Below are 13,085 nucleotides of genomic sequence, written 5' to 3'. Positions count from 1 at the left end.
CAACATAATCTAAAAGTAAGCTCAATACCACGGTTAGATAAAAATACTATTTAAATATAAAGAATGAAATCCGTGTAATGTGTGTTCCTTTTTTTAAAACAACAAACATTTTATATTTATCTTATTGTAGCATTTATTTCTTCTAATTATAATGAGTCGTATCGCCCAGCCCTACATCTACAGCTCTAAAAAAATCAGTTTCCATAGAGACCAGTTTCTCTTATTTTGCTATTTATAGAAATATGTTTAAGAAAAATTAACATTGTTGTTTTATTCTATAAAATACAGACAACATTTATCCCAAATTCCAAATAAAAACATTGTCATTTAGAGCATTTATTTGCAGAAAATGAGAAATGGCTGAAATAACAAAGAAAGATGCAGAGCTTTCAGACCTCAAATAATGCAAAGAAAGTTCATATTCATACGAGATTTAAGAGTTCAGAAATCAATATTTGGTGGAATAACCCTGTTTTTTAATGACAGTTTTCATGCATCTTGGCATGTTCTCCTCCACCAGTCTTACACACTGCTTTTGAAGAACTGTTTGCCACTTCTGGTGCAGAAATGTTAACAGTTCAGCTTGGTTTGATGGCTTTTGATCATCCACCTTCCTCTTGATTATATCCCAGAGCTTTTCAATTTGGTAAAATTAAAGAAACTCATTATTTTTATTATTTTTTCCAGAGCTGTATGTATGATTAATTCCAAAAACAATATGTGTATGGGTCTTTTGTGTGAAAATGGTTTGTTTGGTCTGGAGGAACATTACATTCATTCTTTTACTCACATTTAAATATCCACTATAATAGCATCTTAAGAAAAACAAGTGCAATAATCGCAGTTAATAACAGAATATTGTCGTGATTAATCGGATTAAAAATTTTTAATTGATAGACAGCACTAATTTTTGCACATCTGGCTGTATGTTTAGGTGCACGTGCCTGTGTGTGTACTTTTAGAGTGCGTGTGTTCTTTGAGAATGTGTCAGCGGGCTGCAGAAATGCACAGTGAGGCTTTATTCATTATCACATCCACTCCACTTGCTCCTCTCACAGTGAGTCTAATAGAGTAGTTTGCTCACACACACCTACTACACACACACATGTATGTGAGGAGCACTTCCACCGCCCTAGAGCTCCTCTAAGAAAGAACAGAACAGACTGGAACCCCAGCACAAAATGTCGACCCCAGCAAACATTCCAAATAGACCAAGTACAGGCTTAAGAATGGCTCTGAAGGTCTCTGGCATTAAGATGCCAGCAGCAGATCCTTTAAAAAGTGCTGTAAGTAACAAGGTCAGGCCTACATAAGCATCAAGTCCGTTCACTCGCTGCCTAATACATATATCCACCATTGACAGGTGCTGACTGGTGTATCAAAAACATGATGTAATAATAGTCAATAATTTAATTAATCTCAATAAAAGCACCATAACAATAGCTACCATATGTACTGTATGTGGAAATCAGCTGCATAAAATTCTCTTCTGCCATTAATATAACTCTATAGACTCCTGAATCCTTATTGTAAGCAATTATCCAGGAAAGCTCTGGGCCAATAATCTACAAAGCCAAAGATTAGAAGCAAGAAAAACTGCCTCCGCACCTTTCTCACCAAGTTAATCAGAGAAACCAGAAACTTGGCTGTGCAATAACGCAGGCCGCTCCAACGCGTTCCCACTTTCCGTGTTTTTAAGTGGCTTATAAACCCTGAGTTGGGTTCTTAATGAACTGCTCCATGTGTCCGAAACACCCCGGCAGTGTGTGAATGCCAGTGCTGAGGTTTATGCGCTGTTCCTGATAATGGCGTTTTAATGGCTGATTAAAGCGCTGGGCTAGAAGGAAAGCGTAGCTGAAGCTGGGTGCCGAGCCAGAGGAGCTGACCCAAATCAGAGTCAAACAAACAGCAGGTTTACCATCGCCGCTAATGACCCCCTCCACCGCTTTAACACTCAGCCGCTGAATCTAACCACCGAAACTACAGTGAAAAGTTCACTTTCTGAGAAATTAGATATAGGCTCTCAGATATAGGCTAGGTCCCAAACTGTGGCCTGTAAGTTATACTTATGCTGCCTTTACCAGCGTTGCTTCCTTGCATTTAACTAAGTAAATGATCTGCGGTTGATGCTGCAGTTGGTCTGCAGGTCTGGGTTCAGCAACAGTATGTGCTGAAAGAATGAGGTCAGCTGACTACCTGAATATACTGAATATAGACCAGGTTATTCCATCAATGGATTTTTTCTTTCCTGATGGCACGGCCATATTCCAAGATAACAATGCCAGGATTCATGGGGCTGGAATTGTGAAAGAATGCAGAGTTCAGGGAGCATGAGATCATCATTTTCACACATGGATTGTTCACCACAGAGTCCAGACCTTAACCTCATTGAGAATCTTTGGGATGAGCTGGATGAAGAAGACTTTGTGCAGCGATCAGACTCTACCATCATCAATAATGCTAAGTTAATTCATCCTTAATATTTACACAATGCAAAGGCAGCCTATTAAAAAATTGATCTAATGGTTTTGATATGTCAGGAATGGCAGAAATATTGTAGTGGTCCAAATCCATTTATTTGTCTTTATCTCCTGCATGTCTAACGACCCTTTGCTCTCACTCTGTTTATCTCTTACACACACAGATTCCAGCCTAATAATGGCAATCGTTGAAATAACTAAGTGGAGCTCTCAGAGGTATTTGATTGGCAGGTGCAATCAGAACTGATTACAGTGTTACATTCCAGCACCCTACTTCACCTCAGCCTAGCTGATCTGACTCTCTCTCTCTTTCTCTCACACATACACACACACATTCTTATGAGAACACTCAGCCTGGTGTCGCTGTGGGTGTGTAATGCATGTGTTAGTTTGGTGTGTTTACTCACTCTGCATGGCAAAAGCCTCTCCTGGTACTGAGATGTAGTTCTTGCCCTGCATAGGAAACCGGTAGCTGGACAGGTTGTAGTTTTGAGGGATCTTCATCAGAGAGTAATCTACAAACAGAGGAGAGAGAACAGGGTGTTCCAAACCTTGTCTTATCGTAATCAACAGGGAGAGAGCTAAATATAGAGAGTAAGACAGCGAGAGAAAGAGAGAGTCCAATAACTAATATGATGATAGTGTAAACAGGACACTGGTTATCACTGCAGATTTGCATCTGAGATGCTTTCTGTACCGCACATAAACCATAGTAGTCTACTCTTATTAATTCTATTATTATCTGCATTCTGTTTCAATGTAATTAACTGATTAGATAACAACAAACATATTTAGCTACATTTGATTTACATTCTGTATCAGGAATATCTGTTTGTTTAAAGTTAAAGAAGAGACTGTGTAAAAGGAAAAGGAAAACAGACGCTGATCAGAAGTGTTTTTGATGTTTTAATTAATGTAAAAAATAGATTTAGTTTTTTTGTTTTAGAGTGTTTATTTTAGGTGAAAAAAACACCTTTTTACTAAATTAAGTGTTTTAATTTGTACTATTTTTTTACAAATTACAAATGTACCACAATACAATACCAGCTCTCCTAGTTACGCGCACAAAATAAATCAAATATTGAGTAATTTAAGTTGTGTGCTGCATAAATAGTAAATTAGTTGGTTTGGTTTGGGTGAATTTTTATTTGGGTGAAATTTTATTGAAACTGTTATTTTGCTTCAGAATAAAAAAACTGAATGAAAAAAGATTATTTCTCTTATGGTGGGCTCAGAAAAACATGATAAGATTTGACATCATTGTCTGGATTCTGGATTACATCATTGTGATGACCCACAGCTGCATTGCATAGTCTAGACAGTCTGTCTAGCTTAGCCTTAGCCTGTACTTTGTAATTATTTGATGTCATCTACATGGTGTGTTGTTAGTGTATTTATTTGTGTACATTTTAATGGAGATGACAATCCACACTAAAACAGTTACTGTTTGTTAGAAATGTTAGCCTAGCATCTACATTTACGAATTAAAAAGCAAACTTCAGATGCTAAACGTGCTTTGACTCACTGGCTGTATTTGGGTCAATGATCATTCCAGTTTATTTTATCTTTTGTCAAACTTTAGCCTTAAAGGTTAAGTCACCTCTTTGTAGTATTAAACCTCTATCACAGAACTGCCAACCTTTTTGTTTCTTCTGGGAATTCTTCTCTGCTGCAACACAGTCACCACCTTCTTCTCTTCTGCACTGAAGCCTCTATTCTTAAGTATTAATTGTATATTACTGACATACTTCCTGATGGGTTTCCCTATTCTCTAGGCCACTTTAAGTAGAACTTGCTGACTCACAGAGAAAGTCCTAAACTTTTACAGTATCACTCCAACATTTGAACACACTCAATTAATTGACCTTTTAGAAGTGATTTTTTTACTGTCCATTTCTTTGTATTATTTTTAATTTACATTCTGTATTGCGAAGTTTTAATGTTTTTGTTTGGTACTATGTCAACAAATATGAGTGGCAAACGGTATTCAAACTTTTCACCTCTACCATGCACTATTAGGCACTACTGTAACTGCATTAGCTTCACCAGAGGAGGTTATGTAATGTAATTTGATTGTCTGATTCATGATGAAGCACCTCTGCAATTTCTCAATTCTCACAGGATGGCCAGACACCAGGTGAGGTGGACTGGAACAACTAGCATTACTGAGGAAGCTCCAGACTCAGAACACTGAGTCCACATGTGTTACTGTTAGACTGTAAAAACTAAATAATAAACTCAAATTTAAAATTTAATCAGTCTACAGTTACTACTGTAAACAGTTGATACTGTAGATTCACACTGGATTAGAATCACTACTGTCAGACTGTAAAAACTAAAGACCAGACCATAGATCAGAGATTTACATACAATAGCAGAACTTAGATTTACATTCTGACCTATGGTAAAAGGAAATGAGTATTCATTTGTATGTGTGTGCTTGTGTGTGTATGTAGTATATACTGACCTGCTACATAACTCTTTCCACCAATTGTGACAGGCATGTCTGATTTAGACTGGAGTTTGGACACCATGTGCACCATGACTTTATCCACAGTGTCTATAAGTCCACTGACCACAGGAGTCCACTGCTCACATACACATATAACACAGTGAGAGAAAACATCACAATGTTACTGTTAGTTACATTATGTACAACTCATAAAGTTCATTAATGTGTGTATTAACACATTTAACAATCCACAGAGCCATCAAGCATTTCTGCATACCTGCTCATCTTCCTTCCAGTTACTGGAGGACATCACCTCATCTACACTCTTCAACAATGACTGAAACACACAAAGAACAAAAGATTTAGACATTTTATATTACTAAATATACAAAAAATATATGATTATTATATCAAGATTGTTTGGCATAGATCGTATTTTTTTTTGTCAAGTGTCTACAAAATACTGCATACTAATATTTTTGAGGTGTTCTGACACAGTCACCTAGCCATCATACGCTCTAGGTTCTTACAAGAACTGTCCACTTACTGCCTAAGAGTGTATATTTTTTCCTGTGACATTCATGTTTTGTGGAATCAGATAACCTATGTTATTCACTTTAACTATCTGTGGTTTTAGTATTATTTCTAGTGACAATTCAGTGAAAACTATGATAAGATGAAATGTGATAAATCAAACCGGTTTCTCAAACCTGTTTATTAAGTACTTGACCACTACTTACAAATAGCCTCCCTAGGTTTGTACAGTACATGTCCAAATGTTTGTGGACACTCTTTCTAATGAGCGTGTTATGCTTCTTTAAGCTGTATCCATCAATAAAACAGAATAGGACTCTGACTCTGCATCAGCTAGTAATGACCAATTGGCACTAAACCTAATGACAGGTGTGATATTGAGGGATTTAAAGCCCCCAAGTTTTTTTTAAATAATTAATTTCAGAAAAAATGAAGAATAAGCAGCTGCCCAATACCCTTACCATGTAAGGTAGCTTCAATGCAAAACTACATTTGGGATAAGGGTTGCTTATCCCAAATGTTGGCAATGACTGTTGGCAATAAATGACTGTAAATGGGGATGTTTTCATATTTTAAGTTTATACTTAGTAAGTGGACGTGTGATTTCATTGAGTGTGTGTTGTGTGTGTCCGTGTGTACCTGTGTGAGATTGTGAGCTGAGTCCTGAGGAATGGTCTTGTTGGGCAGGCTAAAGGGCAGAGACTGGAGGAGAGCCATAACAGGCATGGACGCTGCCGCCTCAGCGCCAGGCACATCCTCACTCAGGTTAGAAAGCACTGCATGATGAGGTGAAGTGACTGCCTGTAAAACACACAAAAAAACACAAAAAAAGCCGCAATGGATACAGAGAAACACACACACACACACGCATACATACACACAAAAAACAGAGATCACAGGTGGTCAACAGCAGTTTGGGTCTGACATCACTTTCTCACATGTTTCAGCTTAAAGATTTAATTTATGAACATGATCTTGAGTGGCGTAATTTAATCAAAAGCTTTATTTGTCTCTCAAGTTGAAAGTTACATCCCGTTCAGGCTTCATTACATCTATCTGGCAAACCACACAACGCAGGCACACGCACAAAAAAAAACGCGAGCATGAAGCCGCCTCTTTTAAACAGGGTTCAGATTATGAGGGTTTAAAAATCACGGGCGCCAGTTTGAGGATAATGAATTCAATCAAATGGCTCTGAAATAAGTTGCAGACTACCTCCTGACTGCCTTATTGTTTTATCCATACCCTAAAGGAAGCTGTGTTAAATCTGGGAACACTTCGGCTGCCTCTGAAACCCTCGCTCCCCCTCCCTCTCCTATCTGAACGCCCGGCTTAATAATCGGCCGTAGTGCCTCTTGCGTGAGCGCTCAATATCCAATTTCTTTCCATTTCCTCAGCGTCTGCAGGAAAACAATAACGCAACAAGATACGGATTTGTTTGTGTTTACGGCCCGCTCTCCACCTCATTTCCTGCTGGGAACGAGTACATAGGTCTTTCTGAGGGTGTGGGTGTGTGCATGGTTTACGTCCCCTCGGAGGCTGTCATATGTCTGAGTTAGCTTTAAATCCCCTGATCATTTCAGAATGTATGACTCGTGCGCAGTGTGTGTGTGTGTGTGTGTCTGTCTGTGGGTTTGTTTTTAAAGAGTTTGAATAGAAAAACAGGTCTATGTAGATGTAGGAACACGCTGTAGTCCTACAATTACAGACTGCGCCCTGTTCTTCAATGGTCAGGACACCACAGAGCAGATATTATTTGGGTGGTGGGTAATTCTCATCAATACAGTAAACACATAAGCATGGTGGCGGTGTGTTAGTGTGTGTTGTGCTGGCGGGAGTAGATCAGACACAACAGTGCTGCTGGAGTTTTTAAACACATAGCGTCACTGTTGGACTGAGAATAGTCCATCAACCAGAAATATCCAGCCTACAATACCCTGTCAGCAGCATCCTATTGACAGCATCCTGTAACCACTGATGAAGGACTAGACTCTAGAGGATGGCCAACAGGACTAGAGGAGGACTAGAGGAGTGGAAACAGAAGCTTTTAACAAGGAAGAATGGCCAAACGATTCCCAAACACACACTAAAAAAATAATAGTTGGCTATAAAAAGCTTAAAGTCATGTGTTATCAAGATTAGCATCACAATTTTAATGGGGTCACAAGCACGAGCCAAAAGCGAACGCCATAGATCGTCTCTGCCATGATGTTATTTGCGATAACCCACAACCTTAAGTGTTCTTTTTCTTTTATAAAGCAGTTCAGAAAATAAATTAAGCAAGAAATAAATAAACTGAGCCTTAAACTCCTTAACAAGTAGCGTCACATTTCAAACTGCACTAACTGTTAAGCCTGCAGCTCCTTTTACAGCTCCCTATAAGGCTGGAACTAAGCTAATCTGAATTAAAATGTTGTGTCCAGGTGGTTTAGCTGTTCAGCTGTCACAAATGAAAGCACAAGTAAAAAGCTTAATTAAGTACAGACATTATTAGACATGTTGGGAATTAAGTGTAGACCTGTGGTCACACTCTTCTTTAAAGGGTCAAATACACAGAATCCAAGTAAGTTTATAATGGCTGCTGGTTTGGTTCCGTGGCAAGCCAGCAGAGTGATACAGCTGATACAGAGAAAAATAACAGAACTGATAGATTACTTCTCAACCAATGAGACTGTGCAGACATAGCAACTCTTGTCTATGTGCAGTATATAGTGTATATAAATCATGTAAAGACACAAATAATCCCAAATCCTCACACTGTATAAAATAGGAAAATGTGTGTGTGTGTGTGTGTGTCTGTGTGTGTATTCTCACTCTCTTTACTTATTCAAAGGCTGATGAGGGGAAAAGTCACAGAGGACAGTTTGAGAGTCTGTAAAATGGGGGCGATAAAACTCCCTCTCCTCTGCACCGTGGGAGGTCATGGTGGATCTGTCTGTGCCTGAATGGCCAGACTAATTTATTATCAGCCAAATGAAGTCACCAGACTCAACACTTAACTCCAAACACCCATCTTTACTAATGTGCTAAGCTAACATTAGCTCTCACAACACATAAACATGCAGCTCTTAGTTCAGAAGACCTAATAAATATCTGCAAATATTTTTTGACAAAAAGAAGCCAAACATTAAGAATATATTATGAAATATATATAAACAATTCACTAGTGTTTCATGGAATCATTTTATGCAATAAAATTTTACTAATAAACATGAGTTATTAAAGATCCTGAACTCTTAACACCAAATGAAAAAGCTTTTAATGAAAGTGTTGGATCAATCCACATTGAATTATTTATCACAGTTTAGGCTAAATAGGATAGTTTTAGAATTTATTGGTTGGTGAGACAGTTTAGATGATTTACAATATTTTGCTTTTCTGGTTATCTTTTATAGTATGTGATAGTAAAATAAAGGCAGAAATGATGAAAATGTAAGTATTTACCTGCAGACCAATACTATCAGTTGTAGTGCGGACGTAGGATGGAGTTTCAGTAGTTGGTGGAAAAACTGTGTCATCAGCTGTAGAAAGCAAACACATAAAACAACACAAAAAAATGCTTAATTTTCTGGCACTTAGTATGAAGGCATAATTTAATATAATGCAATGGATCGGGTATCAGCTAAATTTCTTTGTTTTTACCACTGCATCCCAATGGTAGACATGATGAGAAAAAGTTAGTCACATCCAGAAGAAGGTTGCACTAGTCCAACACTTTAAAAAAAACAAAAAAACAAATAGTCCAGCGGGCTAAGAGCAACCAGCGGCGATCAGGAGATCACTTGTTCAAATCCCAATCAGAGCACAATTGGCCTTGTTCTCTCTGGGTGTGCTTATCACACCTGGGGTGATGTCAATCAGCACAAGGTGTCTGTGAGCTGATGTATTGGAACCAAGTCGCTGATGTTTCCTCCGAGCGTGCCGGCTACTTGGCAATGCTGCATCAGCAGCAGTTCGAAAAGTGGCACTGGCTGACTTTACATGTTGGAGGAGGCGCTGTCAGTGGAATATATGAAGTATGCGGTTTTAACAGCTTTTAGATTATGGTTTTAACAAAACTCACTGTATTTGTACAGTATTTATTGACAAAACGTTAAAAAAAAATAATAATAATATATATATATATATATATATATATATATATATATATATATATATATACATACAGTCATATGGAAAAGTCTGGGCACCCCTATTAATCTTAATCCTTTTGTATCCTTCCCCTGAACAACTATGTTGAACAATCTTTGTTTTTAGATCATTTGAGAGTTGTTTTGATGAGCCCATGATGCCACTCTTTAGAGGAGATTCAAATAGGATAACAACTTGCAATTGGCCACCTTAAATACCTTTTCTCATGATTGGATACACCTGGCTATGAAGTTCAAAGCTCAATGAGGTTACCAATGTGCTTCAGTAAGTCAGTAAAAAGTAGTTAGGAGTATTCAAATCAATAAAATGATAAGGGTGCCCATACTTTTGCACCGGTCTAATTTTGGTTTAATGCATATTGCACATTTTCTGTACAATAAGCCTCATTTCAATCCTGAAATATTACTGTGTCCATCAGTTATTAGATATATCAAACTGAAATGGCTGTTGCAAACACCCAAATATTCAGAACTAAAAATGATTAAGATTAATAGGGGTGCCCAAAATGTTTTCATATGACTGTATATATATATATATATATATATATATATATATATATATATATATATATATATATATATATATATATAATTAAAACCCCATTCATAAATTCACAAGACATCTAAGGTTTAAAGGCACCTCTCAGATTGAGAGAAAAAGTTCCACACCTGACATGGAGGTAAAGACCACTGATAGCTCTTCCTGTCTTGGCCCATGCAGGGAGCATTTCCATACAAGAACACAGATGGTCAATTACAGGCAGGCGGGTTTATAGCCCCCCTGGCAGACCGGCTCTCTAAATACTCCTCCATGCTAGGGGCCTCATTATAGCCCAGTGCTGCTGAAGGTAGGGGGAAAAATGCTGGTTTTTTTTTTTTTGGTCTCTGTGGAGAACAGTTAAGTTTTTATCATTAACGAAAGCTATTTTGGATGAATGTGAGCAACAGTTAAGAATAACTGCAAGGGAATAGGGTTATAGTAAGTGATTTCTGACCACAAAAAAAAACATTTTTAACCTTTTCTTACTTTTTCTCTAAAAAATGTAATGGGAGCGTTAGTTTTAAATGAAACCAAAGAAACCTTTAACCCATGGGTCTTCAGAAGACTACTACAACTTTATCTGCTGCATTTATAGCCATGGACAGAATCTACGGCTACTTTTCCTCTCAGAAAAACACGGTGCTGAACATCTACTGATTAGGGTTAATACTGACCACAAAAGAACACTACAAGAACACTACAACCTTTTCTGTTGCATCTGTAGCCATGAAGAGAATCTGCTGATCAGTACTGGCCAAAAATAATTGGTAACACTTTACTTGGATGGTCCATTTTATGGCCTTGTTGATGCTCAACTACCATTCAAAATAAAACCTAACCATACACCTAACCCTAACCTTAACCCTTAATCAACCCTAAAATCTAACCCTACACCTAACCCTTACCCTAACCTTAACCTAAGCTTAAAATCTAACCCTAAACCCAATCCTAAAATATTTAGATAAGCGTTTGGGTTAGAGTTGAATGTAGGGTTATATTCAATAGAGAATCATTTACTTTCACCTTTTAGTTCATTTGCTTTTAATAGAGATGCAGTTGAATGTTAGTTGAATGTCAGTGAGCATCAAAGAGGCCATCAAATGGACCATCCAAGTAAAGTGTTACCAAATAATTAGTTAAAACACCGTTATACAGTTCAGTTATGCTTTCAGAAGATTATTACTTCACTTTCATCTGCTCCATTTTAAACCATGAACAGTATCTTCAGGAGTTTTCCATTTACTGTTAAGTTTCAGTTTATAAGTTTATGCTATTTTAAACCGGTGTTTACAATCTTTTTCACTGTGGGACCAACATTCACACCAGCGTTTTCACACCAGCACTGTTTGGTCCGGTTAAAACAAACTCTGGTCCGTTTGTAACTTTAGTGCGGTTCGATTGAGCAGGTGTGAAAACAGTAATCGCACTTGGGTGCGGATCAAAAGAACCGGACCGAGAGGAGGTGATCTCGGTCCGGTACCAAACGAACTCTGTAGTGGTTCACTTGTGGTGAGAACGTGATCCGGTCTCGATCGGCTCCAGCTATTAAATATAAGCCATTTATTTGAGCTAAACTGCTGATAACGCAAGCTCAGTTTAAACTGATATATTAGCCAGATTACGCTAATTACCACAGCTGTGAACAAACACTGTGTCCACGCACACGCCGTCTGCGCTGCATTCACTGCTCATAGCCGCGTGACTCTGTTTATTATGTATATAAAATCTGCGCTGCACGTAAAAACACTGTGTTTGAAAGTGCAGCATTTCAGCGTTCAGTGTTAAAGCACAGATATTTGCGCTGGAACACAAAATCTTCACGCTGTATTTACTTTTTTTGTATATTTATATTTAACGTACCCCCGTGTCAGACAGCTCTGGCCAATCAGAGGACACAGGCTGCTCGCGTGGTTTATTGATGCGCATTTTGGTGCGTTTACATTTATGCTTATGTGAAACCAGAACGAACAGAGCAAGAAAATGCTCCAAGCAAACAAACTCATTAACTGATTCTGACCAGAGAAACGGACTACAGATGTGAAAACGCCCTTAATGTAACGGTTGGGCCTGCATTGACACTTACTAGGGCTCAAGAACTCTAAGTACTTGTTATTAAGTTTCTTTCTCTTTTTTTTCTGTTGAGACTTTTCTGAAGTTTCTGGAATCTGAAGTTTCTGGAATCTGAAGTTTCTGCACATTATCTTTTACATTTCCGCTTCCAAGTCTCCCTTCTAAAAAATGCTAATTTTTAAGCAAATGTGGATATGCAGACCCACACTGTGCATGTAGGAACCTGAATCAAGTTGAAACAAAGTAGAAGTCAAGTAGAACGAAGTGAAAAGACAACTCTGGATAATGTCCAGATCTGATTTTCTGCACCCCCAGGTTAAGTGTTCTACAGTACATTTGTTGGCATTTCATTTTTGACAATGTAATAACTAGTGATTATGACCTTCAGCATTAAATTAAAGAATAACACAGAGTCTCCTTAAGAAAACCCGAATCCAAGCATCTTGTTTCCAAACTCCACAACTCCCCAGATTAAAACCTTATAAAAATTTCAGTTGAAAGTTGCATTTCACAGCGAGAACGAACTTAATTGAATGAGTTCCAGCTGGAACCACGGCCACAATTACGCTGCGGGTAAACAGTGCTGGCCAAGTCCACAGCCAGAGCTGCCTCAAATAGTGAGATAAACACAACTGCCATCTCAAACAATTATCCACCGCAACTGTCTCCACAGTCTCCTCTAATGCGAACACAAACACAAACCCCTTACCAGAATCAGGGTTGGGAGGCATTTCTAGCACAAGATTAGCATGTCAGGGTTCTGCTTTACAGCATTTCTTTGTATTCGTTTTTGGGAAAGGATGTGGCCGTTTCGTAACCGCACTGTAATTCGTGCCCTCTGGCTCATTGGTGGGGTC

The 13,085-nt window shown here is 38.1% G+C and overlaps 1 protein-coding gene across 3 annotated transcripts in view; it reads right to left on the bottom strand.

The window, feature by feature from the left end:
• Positions 1 to 13,085, bottom strand: part of adgrd1 (adhesion G protein-coupled receptor D1) — a 92,339-nt gene that overhangs the window by 55,210 nt on the left and 24,044 nt on the right. For all 3 annotated transcript variants that reach the window (XM_049485958.1, XM_049485959.1, XM_049485960.1), the window contains 5 exons: positions 8,911 to 8,987; positions 6,106 to 6,267; positions 5,210 to 5,269; positions 4,948 to 5,068; positions 2,888 to 2,995 (listed from right to left, as the gene is read on the bottom strand). In XM_049485958.1, coding sequence (XP_049341915.1) covers positions 2,888 to 2,995; positions 4,948 to 5,068; positions 5,210 to 5,269; positions 6,106 to 6,267; positions 8,911 to 8,987 — 528 coding nt within the window. The remainder of the gene's footprint in view (positions 1 to 2,887; positions 2,996 to 4,947; positions 5,069 to 5,209; positions 5,270 to 6,105; positions 6,268 to 8,910; positions 8,988 to 13,085) is intronic.

Source organism: Astyanax mexicanus, chromosome 12, assembly GCF_023375975.1.
Source record: "Astyanax mexicanus isolate ESR-SI-001 chromosome 12, AstMex3_surface, whole genome shotgun sequence".
Lineage (NCBI taxonomy): Eukaryota > Metazoa > Chordata > Actinopteri > Characiformes > Acestrorhamphidae > Astyanax > Astyanax mexicanus.
This window is presented reverse-complemented; position numbering and strand designations above follow the sequence as displayed.